Below are 17678 nucleotides of genomic sequence, written 5' to 3'. Positions count from 1 at the left end.
CTGTTCTGCCATTTAATAAGATCATTGCTGATCTGTTTGTGTTTCGAGTTCTACGTTCTCATTTACCCCCTTCTTTCAAGAATATATCTACCTCCACCTTAAGAATGCTCAGTGACTCTGCGTCACTGTCTTCTAAGACAGAGTTCCAAAGTCACACAACCCTCTGAGAGAAAAAAACTATCCTCAGCCCTTGTCTTAAAAGGGTAACTCTTAATTTCAAAACAGCGTTCTCTAGTTCTGTACTCACCCACAAGAGGAAACATCTTTTCATGGTCAACTTGTCATAGAATCCTACAATGCAGAAGGAAGCCATTTGGCCCACTGAGTCTGTACTGATCACAATCTCACTCAGGCCCTATCTAATAAACCCATGTATTTACCCTAGCTAATGGCCCTAACATTAAAGGGCAATTTAGCATTGCCAATGCACCTAACCTCATCTTTGGACTGTGGGAGGAAACTGGAGCACCCAGAGGAAATCCATGCAGACACAGAGAGAACGTGCAGGCTCCACTCAGACAGTGACCCAAGCTGAGAATCAAACCCAGGTCCCTGGCGCTGTGAGACAGCAGTGCTAATCACTGTGCCACCATGCTGTCCTGAGATCATTCAGGATCCTATATCGCCAAGATCATTCTGGATCCTATAGCATCAATCCTATATAATCCTATATATTCAGAATCCTATATATTCCAATCAAGTCACCCTTCACCTTTTGAAGCTTCAGTGCAAACAAGTCTGTGTAACCTTTCCCCATAAGACAACCAACTCATTCCAGATAGCAATCTAATAAACCTCCTCTGAACCATGTCCGATGCATTTACATTCTTTCTTAAATCAGGAGATCAAAACTGCACACAGTATTTGAGATGAGTTCTCACCGATACCTTGTATAAATGAAGCACAACATCCTTACTTTTACATTCAATTCTTCTCATAATAAAGGATAGCATTCAATTAGCCTCCTTACTACTTGCTGTACCTGAATACTAACTTTTTGTGACTTGTACTGGAACATCTCAATCCCTTTGTACCTTGGAATTTAGTAGCCATTCTCCGTTTAAGTAATACTCTTTTTTTTCACTCTTCCTGCCAAAGTGAACAATTACACATTTTCCCACATTACATTCCCTCTGCGAGATTTTTGCCTGCTCATTCAACCTATCTATATTCATCTGCAAACTCCAGATGTCCTCTTTACAACATAATTTTCTAGTTATCTTTGTGTCATCTGCAAATTTAGCATTTACCAACTAATTCTGCAAGAACACATATCTTGTACAAAGCTTGTCGTTTTTGGCAGCTTATTATAAGTTTTCTGAAAACCCAGGCAGGCGATATCCCTCTTCCTCTAACCTCCTGACCGTCTCAAAAAAGATCTGTCACATTTGTTTGGCTTTCCAGAAGTTAGCTGTCTCTGAAATTGCATTGCCTCTCAAGTTGTCTCTAAACAATAAGCATCTTATCACCTCCTAAAATCAAGCCAATGGCCTGATACTTTCCTTGTTCTGTGTCATCTTCCTTTTTAAGAATTGTAACTATATTGGTAACCTTCAAGCCTGAGGGAATAGCTGATAATGTAACCAGGCAGCTTGCAAAGCACCTCCCATTTCCGAACCTGGATGATTCTCTCAAAATAACCCCAAGTGTCAAATTTGAGTAGTATCTCTGTGCACCTGCATGATTCATGCAAAAAAACAGTGGGCAGTGCCTATTCCCGCTGAAGAGGCCGGCAGCATAGGGCAGAACAGGCCATTGTGCATGAGCCAATCTGTCAGAACTGAGACCGGCGCATGCATGGGAGCCCCACACTGCCAGCCTCCTGATCACTGGCCAGCTCGATTGCTGGTCAGCCTCATGGCCCCACAACATTGCCCCTTCAGCCCCCCCATTCCCACCCACACCACCCCGCCCCCCCCGCCGCGATCGCTGGTCCCCCAAATATGTCCAGGCCATCCTTGACCCCAACTTGTCCCTGGCTTGCTTCGATTGCCTGCACCGCACCCCACCCCCCCAACAGCTCCAAGCTCCTAATTTCCCTCCCCCAATTGACAGTCCCGATCCTCCGCCACCGGCAGACCCAACACCCACACCTCCACCCCACACCTCCCCCCCCACTCCCCCCCTGCCCCGATTCCCCCCAGCAGGCTGACCATTTTGATTCCCAGCCCCGATTGTTGGCCTCCCTCCCTCTGTCACTGATCGCAGTGCAGAGTGGCAGCAGTACCCTGGCCCCCACAATCTCTCCCCCATAGGTTATGCAGAACTTGGCACTGCGCAATGCCTGGTGGGCAGTGCCAAGGTATTCCCTAGGCATTGGCATTTTGCCCCTTGGGCAGTGCTGATGTCTTTTAAAATTTTTTACTCTGGAGTCAGACTAGCTGAAGGCTGAAGACTATACAATACCTGGTTCCATTCACAACTTTGTTTTAAATAGATCCACAAGACGTTTCCTCAGTACAATTATTTGCATATCTAATAATATGAGCAGCTGAACAGCAGGAGACAGCTATGCAACAATTTAATTGCACCTCAAGATATACTAGTCAGCATGTGGGAGAAGCATAATCCAAGAATACTGTTTGGCTTCTTCACTTCTCTCAAATTACTTTACAGAATACCTTGCCAAATTTTAAAAATTATTTTTGGATTGAATTAGGGATATTCAAAAGCTACCCATGCCCAAAGGATAGCAGGACATGGCACCCAATTAGAAAACAAATAACCTGGTTCAAGCCACCAAGCCCTCCTTGAGTTTGGGTGAAGCGGGTTGGGTAATAAATATACAATGAACATATTCCTAAGTGTGGACACCACCATGTCATCTAGAAATATCACCCAGCAGGGAAATGATATTGAGAGATGGTATTGAGAGATGGCATTGAGAGATGGTTTGGGAGGTGGCATTGGGAGGTGGCATGGGGAGGTGATTAGTGAGATGGTATTGGGAAGTGGTATTGGGAGATAGCATTCGGAGATGGCATTGGGAAATTGTTTGCAAGATGGTTTGTGAGATGGCATTGCATAGTGGTATTGGGAGATGGCATTGGGAGATAGCATCAACTTCTCAGAACTCCAGAATAGTGCCATAAGAGGTTTTGTACCCTCAGCAGGGCAAGCAAATTAACACACTGCTCACCTCTTTCCTGTCTTGTTTGTCTACTTTGGGGACCAGCACAGGCTTTGTAATTTTAAAGTAATATTTCCTGGTTAAAGGTACTTCCAACTCCTTATTCTGCATTATGTTACATAGCTCCCTCAGTGCACAAAACTGCATTATACAAACCCAAAGCCTCTCCACCCATGATTCAACAAGCTCATGTCCTCAAACCTCTCACTTCACTTCTCACGTTCCATTTGGCACACACCCTTTATCTGCCAGCCATTACTGCTTTATATATCTGCCATGGGGGGAAAAAAACATTGTACACTGCACACTGAGTATTGGCCACTGAGGGGCTGTCCCCAGCTTTAAAGTCCTCATCACCTTTGAAGACAGAGGGCAGAATTCTCCAAAGCTCCTGCTGGCGTGTTTGATGGTGGGCATGGGAGCAAGAATATTGTGGGAGACCCAGAAATCGTTTTCACACTGGTATGAATTTGCAGCAGGATCTTCTGCTGTTGCCTGCCGCAGCAGAAAGAAAATCTGCCAGAGGCTGGCGTGGACCTTATTTGCATCCTGTTAATGGGATGCAAACGAAGAGCATGTCCCAATACTGAATGTGACATAAAATACTCAAGTGCATAACCATTGAGCTTGGGGCCAGATGAACTGGTGTGTTTTCCCACCGCAGTGGGAAACACTCCAAGTTCCTGCCCCAACCACATCACTTAGTCTCAAAATGGGAGTATTCTGCCCAATTTTTGAAGGTGTTCAGCTTTCACCATGAAGGAGGATGAGGGCACCAGAACCTTGCCTGTGCCGGTTAGAACAAGGAACAACACAGCACAGGAAACAGGGCCTTTTGGCCCTACAAGCCTGCACTGCCCATTTTAACACTCAGTGAGTACCTCATTCCAATCCTTCTTCTGCCTACGACTTTTGTCGACCTCTCTTGGACTCCACAATAAAGGGGTGCAAATTTAGAGAATTATATGTGCGCCAGATTAAGGGAGGTCCAATTTAGGGACAATTTATTAACACCAATCAGCCTAAAAGCATGTTTTTGGGGTGTGGGAGGAAACCAGAGCACCTGGAGAAAACCCACGCAAGCATGGGGAGAATGTGCAAACTCCCACAGACACCAACCCAAGTCGGAGATCCAACCCAGGTCCCTGTATCTGCACAGCAAACAGTGCTAGTCACTGAGCTGTCGTGTTGCCCGTCAATTGGTCCAGTTTAAGCGTACACTAACGACGTGAAGCACGAGGCAACTCTTGAAGCAACATCCAAGAGCAGCCCTCGCACGACCCACTGTGTGTATGCCCCTTGTTGGCCAACAAGGCGGACCAAATCACCTGTGAATGTAAAAAAAAGACATCAATAAACATACACAGCCTATACAGACATTCATGGAAGATCCCCAGTAGCTCCAACGTAAGAGACAGGTGAGCCATAAAATATGTTGGACGGCCCATAGGAATCTATTGATTCCCAGGAACGTCCTGAGGCTCTTGATCCTTAACTAGAACATTCTTTTGTATCCCTCCATCTCTAGTCTGCTCATGTGCCTATCTAGATAAGCCTTAAACAACTCTAGCGTGCCTGCCTCCACCACCCTACTTGGCAGTGCAAATGAGGTCTTGCACTTCTCCCTTGGCAACCTTCTGAAGAAATACAGAAACATAACATTCCACAAACCCACTTTATTCCATATATATATAGGGACAGAGTGGGTGTGTGGAATGTTTTATATATATATTGCCAAGTCTGTAAATGCAGGGGAATACTACTATCTACAATTTCCCCTCCAAGCCACACACTGTCCTGGTAGATCTTCCACAAAAGGCGTTGAGAGATTCCCCACTAAGTTTGTTCTAAGGCTACAGGAGCAATTTTCAGTTGTGAGCAGATAGTAGACAAGCTTCCCAAAATTGCCACATACTTGGAAAGTTGTCACCCCATTTTTAGCCTGCCTTAAGAATATGATGATGTGGAGATGCCGGCATTGGACTGGGGTAAACAGAGTAAGAAGTCTCACACCAGGTTAAAGCCCACCAGGTTTATTTGGTAGCACAAGTCACTAACTTTCGGAGTGCTGCCCCTGCATCAGGTGAGTGGGAGTTCTGTTCACAAACAGGGCATATAAAGACACAAACTCAATTTACAAGATAGTGTTTGGAATGCGAATCTTTACGGAAAATCAAGTTTTAAAGGTACAGACAATGTGAGTGGAGAGAGGGTTAAGCACAGGCTAAAGAGACGTGTATTGCCTCCAGCCAGGACAGTTAGTGAGATTTTGCAAGCTCTAGGCAAGTCGTGGAGGTTACAGATAATGTGACATGAACCCAAGATCCCGGTTGAGGCCGTCCTCATGTGTGTGGAATGTGACTATTAGTCTCTGCTCAGTGACACTGCGCTGTTGTGTGTCGTGAAGCCCGCTTCGGAAAATGCTTACCCGAAGATCAGAGGCTGAATGCCCATAACCATTGATGTGTTCCCCAGCAGGAAGAGAACACTCTTGCCTGTGATTGTCGAGCGGTGTTCATTTATCTGTTGTCATAGTGTCTGCATGGTCTCCTCAATCTATCATGCCTCAGGACATCCTTTCCTGCAACGTATCAGGTAGACAATGTTGGCTGAGTTGCAAGTGTATGTACCGTGAACCTGGTGGATGGTGTTCTCACTTGAGATGACGGCATCCGTGTCGATGATCCGGCACGTCTTGCAGAGGTTGGTGTGGCAGGGTTGTGTGGTGTCGTGGTCACCGTTCTCCTGAAGGCTGGGTAGTTTGCTGCGGACAATGGTCTGTTTGAGGTTGTGCGGTTGTTTGAGGGCAAGAAGTGGGGGTGTGAGGATGATCTTGGCAAGATATTCATCTTCATCAATAGCATGTTGAAGCATGTGTATTGAGGTGTGAATTTGGTCCCCATGGCTGTTCTGTGTGTCTGGATGAAGAACGGATTGTTGAAGGTGAAGACATTGTGGTCCAGGATGAAGCGGATGAGTTGCAAAATTGCATCTGCAGACTGGCAGTTTTTGGCGTTGAATACTGAGGCAGTTGCAGAAATGCCATCGTCGTGGGCAATGTTGGTGTAGAGTGCCGAGACATCCACTGTGAGTGCTCCTGGTTCAACTGCTCCATGTGTGCTGAGTTTCTGTAGGAAATCCGTAGTGTCGCGACAAAAGCTGGGGGTTCTTCGTACAGTGGGTTTCAGGGTGCCCTCGACTTAGCCGGAGAGGTTCTCACACAGGGTCCATTGCCCAATACGATGGGACGGCTAGATTTGTTTCCCTTGTGTATCTTCGGGAGGCAGTAGAGATCTCCAATGCGTGGAGTACATGGGATGAGAGCATGGACGATGCTCTGAAGGTCTGGATCAAAGGTCTTGATCAGCCTGTTTAGTTGATGGGTGTATTCTTTGGTAGGATCTGCGGGTGACTGTCTGTAGTGTTCCTTGTTGTTCAGTTGTCAGCACACTTCGTTGCAGTAATCCGTTCTGTTCAGTATGACAATGGCCCCTCCTTTATCTGCTGGTTTAATGACAATGTTCGCGGCTGTCCTGTGAGTGCGGCTGATAAAACTGGCATTGACACACCTTCTGATGGCTTGGGCATACATGTCAAGTCAACAGCAGCAGCTTCTGGAAGAATCCAATTCAACTCTAGCCTCTTCGGTTGCTGCACAGCGGATCTCTCTGTCAACTGTTCCGGTTCATTGGCTGTCTCATTGTGTTCGCTGTTGGCCTCTTGGGGTTTATGGAAAAACTACCGCAGCCTCATTCACCTGATGAATTCCTTTGTCTCTGTTGTGAGACTGATGGGGTCCATTTTGGTGGCGGGGCAGCAATTGAGCCCTTGGCTGAGAACTTCAATTTCATCTGGTTGAAGTGCATAGTCTGACAAGTTGACAATGGACTTCCCTGCAGTGGTATGTTTTCTACTATGGCACCGGGGAAGGCTTGGTTGCTGCTGCTGGTGATGCCGAGTTTCTCAAGTTTCCTGTTCTTGGCGTAGGTGTAGATGGCGTAGTTCCTTTGTATCATCTGCTTGGCAGAGTTTCGCAGCTGGTCTGCATCCTGAACACAAGTTGAGAATATGAATTCTATCTTGGTTTCCAGGATGCGGCGTTTGCTGTAGAGCTGGTGTATAAGGTGGTTGACGGGTGTGAGAGAGGCGCAATGGCAAAGTCTCTCAGTATCATCTGTGTTATAGGTTGACCTGAGTGGATTCATGAGCTGTAGTCCTTTTGATATCTTGCCTGCTTTCTTCCATCTTTGTAGAAACTTGATGTCTGTGTCAATATGCATGATCTTCTTGGAGACTCCTTCATCGTCCAATACTTTCCCGGAGTGGAGAAGCTATGACATCTTGTCCAGAGCCTTCAACATGTTATTGATGAAGATGAACATCTTGCCAAGGCCCACACCCCAACTTCTTGCCTCAAACAACTGCACAACCTTGAACAGACCATTGCCGCAGCAAATTACCCAGCCTTCAGGAGAACAGTGACCACAACACCACACAGCAACCTCTGCAAGATGTGGCATCATCTGACGTGAGAACACCATCCACCAGGTTCATGGTACATATACTTGCAACTCAGCCAACATTGTCTACCTGATATGCTGCAGGAAAGGATGTCCCGAGGCATGGTACATTGGGGAGACCGTGCAGACGCTACGACAATGGATGAATGAACACTGCTCAACAATCACAGGCAAGACTTTTCCCTTCCTGTTGGGAAACGCTTCAGCAGTCACGGGCATTCAGCCTCTGATCTTCAGGTAAACGTTCTCCAAGGCAGCCTTCACTACACACAACAGCGTAGAGTCACTGAGCAGAGACTAATAGCCAAGTTCCGCACACATGAGGACAGTCTCAACTGGGATCTTGTGTTTATGTTAAACTATCTGTAACCTCTACGACTTGAAAGCTAGTGGCTTGTGCTATCAAATAAACCCATGAAAAATATGAAACCAGTGAGAGGTCTAACGCTCTCATATTTGGTGTTAGGTTCATTCATTCGTTTGAAGAGACAAGTGGGCAGCACTTGGTACGAGTTTTAAAATGGTTTTCTTTCATTGAACAAAACTTAATAAAAATTAACATGACAGAAACAAAATTAAGCTAACTTGGAGACCAGCTTCTAAGCCAGTCCCTCTAATCTAAGAACTGAGCTGAACTGAACTTGGACTAAACTCAAAACTGAAATTGAACACTCTAAAAGCAAATTAAAATTCAACCCTTAACTTGTTATTGGAAATTTGTTTTGTATGCTATCTCTGTCTAGAGAAACAATCCTTGCAGCTGATGTTATGTGACTGTTGATTGCCTGCATTGTGTACTCTTCAGGAATGCAGTCAATTTTTAGCTAACCCATTATGCCTCCTGATTCTACATGCAGTCAAGCCAGCTACGATTGTTCAGCTTAGCAGAGTTAGTTATCCCCTATAGTCTAGCATTTAAATGTAATTTTGCACAGGCAGAAATACCTTAAAATGAAGCCTTTGCATAGAATGAAATAAACAATGCTAAGCATACGTAGGATCCCTCATTTGGATATAGATTATGACAGCTAAATTTACAAATATTTTGCAATAACTGATATTGACACTCATAAATATGCATAGTATCACAGATCATAAAATCCCTACAGTGCAGAAGAAGGTGATTGAACTTGCATCGACAACAATTTCAACCAGCCCCTATCCTCTTAACCTGACATATTTTCTCTGCTAGACCCCGTGACACTAAGGGTCAATTTAATATGGCCAAACAACCTAACCTGCACATATTTGAATATTTACCCATTCTTTAAGTGCAGACCGATTACAATTTGGTGCATTCGGTTTGCACCAACCATTCATGTCCTGCCACCACTGCCAGCAAGGATGGAGAATTTGCCACTCAACCAAATCTCCATTCAAAGCTGTGGGACGGGAGAATCCTGGCTACAAGCATGGTTGGAAAATCTGGCCCCGACACTGAATGACCTAAGAGAGGAAAACAAAAAATGCACTGTATCTCCATAAGTCTCAGAAAGAGAATGGTTTTTACTCTTGCAGCTGCTAAATGACCTGCTGTGTGTTTTCAGCAAATGCTGTTTCTATTCCAGATTTAAAAGTGTGTATGGTTTTTGGTTTACCCCAAGGCTGGAAATTTGAAGGAAAATGACTGGTCAGTTTGCAATAAGTCCAAAAGATTTAATGTCATAATTTTGGAATAGAGCTGCATTACATATAATGGAGTGCATTGACTTCCAAAGGCACAATGCAAACTGGAATAAGTTTGTAGTGCGAATAGTAATTATTAAAAAAGCCTCGCGAGTTTTGCAGAGTAGCAGAATTGCGGAACAATAATATCATTGTTCAATAATAGTGAGGAATACATACTTATTTGGCACATTATCATATCTTAGAAAAGTGTCACATACAATAACTTACTCAAAAGTATGCTGAGGCATAGCAGACATGCACTTATTTTTCATAAGATTCTTCTAACAAGTAATGAAGTGAACAGTTCGTCTGATATTTTTTGATGATGTTGGTGAGGGGGACTATGACAGTACAGGAACCACGTATCTTTAACTCCCAAATAAGCAGGCAGACAAGACCACTGTTTAATTGCCATCCAACAATACAGCACGCCTTTTATATTGCACTAATCACTCAATTTAGTGTGTGTGTCCCAGGCCTGTAGTGTCTTGGTTTCCACATTGCAGCAAATTTGTGCCACAACGATTAATATTCCATACCTTTGTTAATAGTTCCTTGTTTTCCCATTGAATAGCACGGAGCTGGGCATCTTTTTCTTTGATCTGATCCAGGATCTGCCGATACTTGGAACAGAGCTCGGCCACACATGACTCAGATTCGCTACCTTCAGGTGATTCCATTATTGGCCTCTGTAAAGCAATAACTTATATTTAAATAGAGCCTTTAAAGTGATGAAATGTCTCAAGGTACTACCTGAGAGCATTATAAAATAAAGTATAACACTGAGCCCCATAATGAGATGTTAGATCAGATCACCAACAAGGCTTTAATAAGTGTCTTGAAGAAATAGAGAGAGGCAGAGAGTTGCATGGAAGGAATTCCAGATCCTGGGAGCAAGGCAACTAAAGACACAGCCACCGACGATGAAGTAATTAAGATTGGGATAGCACAAGAGACCACTATCTACCCTGGCTCAAAAGCAGAAAATTCTGGAAAATCTCAGCCGGTCTGACAGCATCTATGGAAAGAGAATAGAGTGAACATTTCAAATCTGGATGACTCTGCGTCTGAACTGAAGACAATAGATTGTAGGGTAATATTTATGCTGGATAGGGACAGCACAATGGCTCACAGCTGCCTCACAGTACCAGGAATCCGGGTTTGATTCCGGCTTTGGGTCACCATCTGTGTGGAGTCTTTCCCACCATCCCTGGAATCAGTCTGGTAAACCTTTGCTGCACTCCCTCGAGAGCATCTTAAGAAAACAAAACATAAGAACATAAGAAATAGGAGCAGGAGTAGGCCATCTAGCCCCTCGAGCCTGCCCCGCCATTCAATAAGATCATGGCTGACCTGTCGTGGCTCAGTTCCACATTCCCGCCCTCTCCCCATAACCCTTAATCCCCTTGCCTATCAAAAACCCATCAACCCGCGTCTTAAAAATATTGAGCGAGGTAGCCTCCACCACTTCAACGGGCAGAGAATTCCAGAGATTCACCACCCTTTGAGTGAAGAAGTTCCTCCTCAACTCTGTTCTAAACCGCACCCCCCCTTTATCCTGGGGCTGTGCCCTCTAGTCCTAACAGTTTTGTCTCCTTTTCCTTAGAAAAGGAGACAAAACTGCACACAATACTCTAGGTGTGGCATCACCAAGGCCCTGTATAATTGCAACAACACATCTCTGCTCCTGTACTTGAAACCTCTCGCAATGAAGGCCAACATGCCATTTGCCTTCTTCACCACCTGCTGCACCTGCATGCTTACCTTCAGTGACTGGTGTACAAGGAAACCAGGTCCCGTTGCACACTCCCAATTTCCAGCTATTCAGGTAGTAATCTGCCTTCTTGTTTTTGCTTCCAAAGTGCATTATAGTGCACCTGCCATTGATCTGCCCACTCACCCAACCGGTCCAGGTAATTCTGAAGGACCTCTGCATCTCATCACAGTTCACCCTCCTATCCAACTGGTGCCATCTGCGAACTTTGAGATGTTACATTTTGTTCTCTCATCAAAATCATTACTATACATTGTGAATAGCTGGGGTCTCAGTGCTGATCCCTGTGGCACACACCACTTGTTATGCCTGCCGATTTGAAAAGCACCCATTAATTCATACTCTTCATTTCCTCTCTGCCAACCAGTTTTCTATCCATTTCTATACACTTCCTCCAATCCCATGCACTTTCATCTTGCATGATAATCTGTTAGGCGGGACTTGTCAAGCGCTTTCTTAAATTCCAAATATACCACATCGATTGGCTCCCCGGTGTCAACTCTACTAGTTAAATCTCCAAAGAATTCCAACAGATTTGTCAAGCATGATTTCCCTTTCATAAATCCATGCTGACTCTGTCCACTGCTTTTCACTGCCTGCCACTGCTGCTGTACAAGTCTTCTTCTTCTAACCCTATCACACAACCATTTTTTTCTTTTGTGCATTTTTAAACTTCCCTTAAGTGTATTAATGATAATCGCTTCAACTACCCTTTGTGATGGCAAATTCCACTTTTTTGCACTCTGGTTAAAGAATTGAGCTTCTCCAAAATTTACTGTTGTATTTATTCCTGACAATCTTATACTTTTGACCCCTAGTTCTAATCTTATAATCACAAATTCCTACAGTGCAGAAGGAGGCCATTTGTTGTGTCAACTCATCATCTTACCCAGACCTAACCCCCTAATTCACACAACTAGTCACTCTAATTTACACATCCTGGGACACTAAGGGGCAATTTAGCATGGCCAATTCACCTAACCTGCACATATTTGGACTGTTGGAGGAAACCAAAGCACTCAGAGGAAACCCACACAGCCATGGAGAGAACATGCAAACTCCACACAGACAGCCACCCAAGGCCAGAATTGAACCTGGGTCCCTGGCACTTGAGGCAGTAATGCTAACCACTGGGCCACTGAGCCATCATGGAAATATTTTCACTAGATCTACTCTATCAAAACCCTTCCATAATTTTAAAGACCTCTTTAGGTCTAAAGGAAAGACACCCAACATATTCAAGCTTCTTGAAAGGTATAAACTCTCAGTTCTACTATCATTCCTGCAAAGATATTCTGCACCTTCCTCATTGTTGTCTGGATTGTCTTTTGAAAAGGAGACCAGAACTGTTCACGTGACTGCAACTTTAATTTCTATGGTGCTTCCTCAGGAACAGAGATATTTCCGAACACCTTATAATGTTGATGAATAGCTTAGACACAGAGGAGAGCTGAAAGATTGGGAAATAACAAAGCCCAGGTTTGACTGCAGGTTAAGCAATAGGTTTTGAGGTTTTTGAATGTAAGGAGGGAGGTGTCAAGGAGAAAATTTGATGATAGCAATACAGTGGTTGAAAAGGTTGGAGTAGCGGGAGTGAAGAGCAGGATGTAGAATCCTGTCAGATCAGAGAGTACCTAAAAGATCATCATAGAAGGATGAAGAGATCAAATAAGCAATTTTGTTTTGTATCCATAGGCCAGGATCTTTAACAGCAATCACAATGCTTCACAGTCAATAGCCAAAGGTCAGGCCCACAGCGAATGACCTCTCAGGTTTCAAATTGATCATTTCAAAGATTCAACCCAAACCACTTCTCAGTGTAACTAGTCTGGCTGCAGGAATCAAACTTGTCCTTTCCCTGACCAGCTCTTGACAAAGGGGGAGTAAGATCATCCACACACCAAATCTTCTCCCTTTCCTACCTGATGATGCTTAATTAGCTGGCAGCATTCCTCACATTGTGAAAGGCTATATTGATGCAAGTTATTTCTTTTATCCTTTACTAAGTGATTATTCTTTATCCAAAGGTTTGACATACATGAATTTGTTCAAGCCTAATTAATATCAACCTGAATGTCCTCATTTAAAGTCTACATGCAAACATCCACTTTCCAACAGAGGTCACTGAACGGTGATCAGCTGGATCTCGGTTGATTTTTCCTTCCTCTATCCCAGGGATGTGTGGTCAACAATAACCCACTTATTGCTGCTTTGACTGAAACCATCTAACTCTGTAAAGTCTTGTGGTCCAAACATGGAATGTGAGGAATTTTTTTTCTGCCTACATTAGCACAGTAGTGTATCAGCAAGGAGTGGAAAGTTGGATGGAGATTCATTATGCTGGATGTCTGCCTGTTTGGCATATGTTGCATTTCCCTCTGGAAGCGATGCCTTTGAAAACACATTCAAATAAGTTAATAAATACCAGAATGGGATCATTCATCACAATTTCTGTCTATACCGCTTTGAGGTGATGATGGATGTTACTTCCACTAATGAGAATTGAATGGCAGACTACACTCCTGTGAAAACAGTTGATAGCACGGTGGGACAGTGGTTAGCACTGATGTCTCACAATGCCAAGGACTCGGGTTCAATTCTGGCCTTGGGTGACTGCCTGTGTGGAATTTACAAATTCTCCCCGTGTCTGTGTGGGTTTCCTCTGGGTGCTTCAGTTTCCACCCGTACTCCTAAACTGCAGGTTAGGTGGATTGGCCATGCTAAATTGCCTCTTGGGGTCCAATTTTATCATCGCGTTGTGCCAGTTTTCGGGTGTGAAAACTTGGTGAAGTTGGGTGTGAGGCGAATAGTGTGATCTGTGCCCGCTTCCATGCCAGTTTCCCCTTTACCAAAGCCCAAAAATAGCCACAATCGCGATCGCACCTGAATTAGGTGCAACAGCCATTTAAATGTATTTGAGAGCATTTAAATTGGCATAATGGGCTGTATGCCCAACCTTATTGGCACTTCCCCTTTTACCACTGCCTTTGCCCATCAAGAAATGGCACGAATGCTTCACAGAAATCCAACTTGAGTGCTCCAGTTAGTGAGGAGGTAGGTATCTAACACCCGACGGCTCTCTGCTTGAGATCAGTAGAGGGGAAGGGGCTCCACTGCCACTCCACTTGTGATTGGTGGGGAGGAAGGGGGAGGGACCCATGAACTGTCTGGGTGGTGATGGGTGTGGGTGGATAAGGGGGTCAGTGATGTTGTGGGAGTGGGGCAATGTCTGGGGGCCAGGGGAAGTCATTATATGACCCGGGAGGCATGTGACAGGGGAGCAGCATTCTAACACTTCCTGTGCATGTGCAGTTGGAGCTGTCAATTGGAGCTGCAGGGTTTCAGGAGCATTTAGCCCCACAGATTTCTGCAGCACCATCCAGACTCGCTAATTTGCAGGCAGAGTGCGTATGGGGGTGCCTGAAACGGGTCTAAAAGTCGGGTCTGAAACATTCCCACTTTCAAGTCTGCCCAGCACTTCGAATCAAAATGGTAAAATAATACCCTTAGTGTCCAAAGGTGTGTAAATTAAAGGGATTAGCCATGTTAAATGCATGAGGTTATGGGAATGGGGAGAGGGGTGGCTGATGCTGTGGGCTTGGGTAGGATGCTCTTTTGGAAAGTCAGTGCAGACTCAACAGGCTGAATAGCCTCCTTCTGCACTGTAGGGGCTATATGATTCCGGATGCCTTAAATAATGTTTTTCTGGCATCCATTCTTTGCTAGAACTGAGAGAAGAGGTTTAAATATATTCAATTGCAGAGCCAGGCCGACTCTCCTCCGTGTGCAGTTTTGGCCGATCAGTTTCACATCTCCGCACTTGGGTGACAGCTGACTCAAACCTGTTCCTGTAACTATTATTTAATATGGCACCATCCAGCGTACAGGTGGAACAGTCACTGGGGACATGTCACAATTATTTGCAAATGGCTGGGAAGGTGGCTACAAATCCTACCAACCATACATCAGCAAAGGAGGGAATCCCAATCTGCCGAGCAAGTGTTAAAAAGCTCAATTACCTACTTGACTGTCCGGGTAGCTTGATAGAAAAAAGATTTTTGTATGAACAAGAAACCTCCCAGTAATAGTTTACAGTTGATAGTGCTCACTCTAGAGATCCTCCCTTAGCAACATTTAAATCAGCAAATGTAAATAATGTAGCTCAAAATACCTTCATTTCATGAGTTTGCTGGCCATCAGTCACCACGTCCTGATTCCCAAATAATTGTTGTCGCATTTTCTGCAATGTAATTCGCATCTAGATAGAAAGATTAAAAGTCTGAACAACTGATACTTTTAAACTCAACTTGCTCCTAAATTGAGCTCCAGGTTTTTCTGGGGGCCTTTGCCTTGACCAGGTCTCAGGCCTTCATTTTAAATATTTCAGTCACAACAAGCAGACCCCCTGAGTTTATACATTATTTCCTAATGTAGGGGTACTGAACCATGTTTTGAACAATATTTTATTTTGTAATAAGTTGTTGCTAAGATAGCCTTTCCTTTCAAGGCAAGAAAATCTAATTGCTGTAACACCTTGAGGTTATTCAGCTCTTGCTTGGTCAGAACACATAGCTGAATGGAAGGTGCTTATCAATTCAATATTGCAGCAGTGTACCTCCAGAAACATAAGGTATGCCCCTAGAAAATGGAACCTTCCACACCCATTATTTTGGGTGAAAGGCAGGTACACTTGGCTTGGGATGGGAGAGCACTATATTCCAAATCCATTAAGATGCCCACTCAAAACTATTATTAGGCTCATTACCTATAAATCATGGAACCATAGAATGGTTACAGCACAGAAGGAGGCAATTCAGCCCATTGTGTCTGCATTGGCCCTCCCAGGGAGCAGTTCACCTGGTGCATTTTTCCCCACAACCCTCCATTTATTTCCCTTTCCAGATAGTGATCCAGTGCTCTTTTGAAAGCCTCTGCTGACCCTACATCCGTTGCACCTTCAGGCAATGGGGCACCAGAGGCCCATTTCAGGCCCTTCCAGATAGTAGATCGAGACTGACTGCACCTTGCAGTATCCATATTGCAGTAAGTTTTCCCTTGCTGCTTTGCTGATCCCCTGACTCCCCTGCTTACAAATCTCCACATTGCTCCCCAACTTACAACAGCCAACTTTCATATTGACTATGTTTGTCATTGCCCAGATAGCACAAAAGGACCAATTTTGCATGATCATCTTATGCATTAGTTTCATTGTGGTGGGCAATGTTGATGTTCCATGAATTAACCAAATGATTAATCATGGGAGTTTCAAGTGGCCGTTTTAACAGACAATAATAAAACATTGGTCAGCAAATCTGCACAAAGTAGTTTATGAATCATCAGGATTATTATTTCACCTTTTTTATGTATTCTGTCTCTTCCTGAATTTGAGCTGTGGTGGAACTGTAGTACAGCTTTTTTCCTCCTGGTTCATGGCTGTTGTTTTCCAACACTCTGGGCTCGGTGCAGTACATGGTAGTGCAGTTATTATGTAACCTTTTTAGGTGACAAAGAAAGGAAAAATTATATCATTATATTATGTGATCCCTTAATTCATTTTATTGTTTTATAAACCTAAATAGTGCTTGTGTTTATTCAGATTAATATGAATTATCTTCTCTCATACAGAAAATGTTTAGTTCAAGTCTTTTTTATTCCATTTCTGGAAAACCTTGAAGCTGTTATGACTATCTTACACTTGCCTGGACAAATGCAGCTGTAACGACACAAGAAGCGCAACACAAGCCAGGATGAAGCAGCCCACTTGATCTGCAATCCAACTATTCCTTAAACATCTATTCCCACCCCCACTGGTGCACATGGATTGCAGCGTGTACCAACTGTAAGATGCACTGTGACAATTCACCAAGGCACCTTTGACAGCACCTTCTAAAACTACAATCTCTACCACCCAGAAGAACAAGGTCAGCAGACCACCTGCAGGTCACACACTGTCCTGATTAGGGAATATTTCAATGTTGCTGTATCATCATTGAGTCAACATCTTGGACCTTTCTCACTAATGGCATAGCGGGTGAAACTTCATCACAAAGACTGCAGTGCTTATCGTCATCTCAAGACCATCTGGGGAAGGACAATAAACGCAGACTTTGCAAGTGATGCTCATATTCCTGGAATAAATTAAAAATATGAAGGCCATCAGAGGAAGTGACACAGTGGTATTATTGCTGGTCTTGTGATCCACAGTCCTGAGTATGAATCACACCATGGCAGATGGGTGAAACCTGAATCCAATTTCTTTTAATCTGGAATTTTAAAAAAAAGTTTAATGATGATCATGGAACGATTGCTGTTTGTTGTAAAAACCCATCTGACTCATTGATGTCCTTTAGGGGAGGAAATTTGTTGGTCTTACCTTGTTTACAGGTGACTACAGATCCACAGCAATGTGATTGACTCTTAAATGTCCTCAGGAATGGATAATAAATGTTGGCTCAGCTAGCGATGCCCACATCCCATAAATTGGATTTTTAAAAAAGTCTTGAAAAGACCAGGAAAGAAGAAGTACGCTGTTTATCTAGCTGCATCGTTCAACAAGTTGCATCATTAATCTAACAGAGGAACATAG

General features: G+C 44.0%; 1 protein-coding gene across 2 annotated transcripts in view; it reads right to left on the bottom strand.

The window, feature by feature from the left end:
• The window catches only part of LOC145338894 (coiled-coil domain-containing protein 68-like), a 58433-nt gene that overhangs the window by 30346 nt on the left and 10409 nt on the right, over positions 1-17678 (bottom strand). Inside the window, exons 2-4 of one of the 2 annotated variants that reach the window (XM_080183320.1) lie at positions 16447-16585; positions 15264-15350; positions 9858-10007 (exon numbers count right to left, since the gene is read on the bottom strand). In XM_080183320.1, the coding sequence (XP_080039446.1) occupies positions 9858-10007; positions 15264-15350; positions 16447-16563 (354 nt within the window). In that variant the 5' untranslated portion in view covers positions 16564-16585. Of the gene's footprint in view, positions 1-9857; positions 10008-15263; positions 15353-16446; positions 16586-17678 lie in introns of those variants that run through there. The other variant, XM_080183397.1, reaches the window with a different exon arrangement.

The sequence above is a fragment of the Carcharhinus amblyrhynchos genome, chromosome 1 (genome assembly GCF_965287045.1).
Source record: "Carcharhinus amblyrhynchos chromosome 1, sCarAmb.v2.hapA, whole genome shotgun sequence".
Classification (NCBI taxonomy): Eukaryota; Metazoa; Chordata; class Chondrichthyes; order Carcharhiniformes; family Carcharhinidae; genus Carcharhinus; species Carcharhinus amblyrhynchos.
Note: the sequence above shows the minus strand (reverse complement) of the source record. Positions and strands in the feature narration are given on the sequence as shown.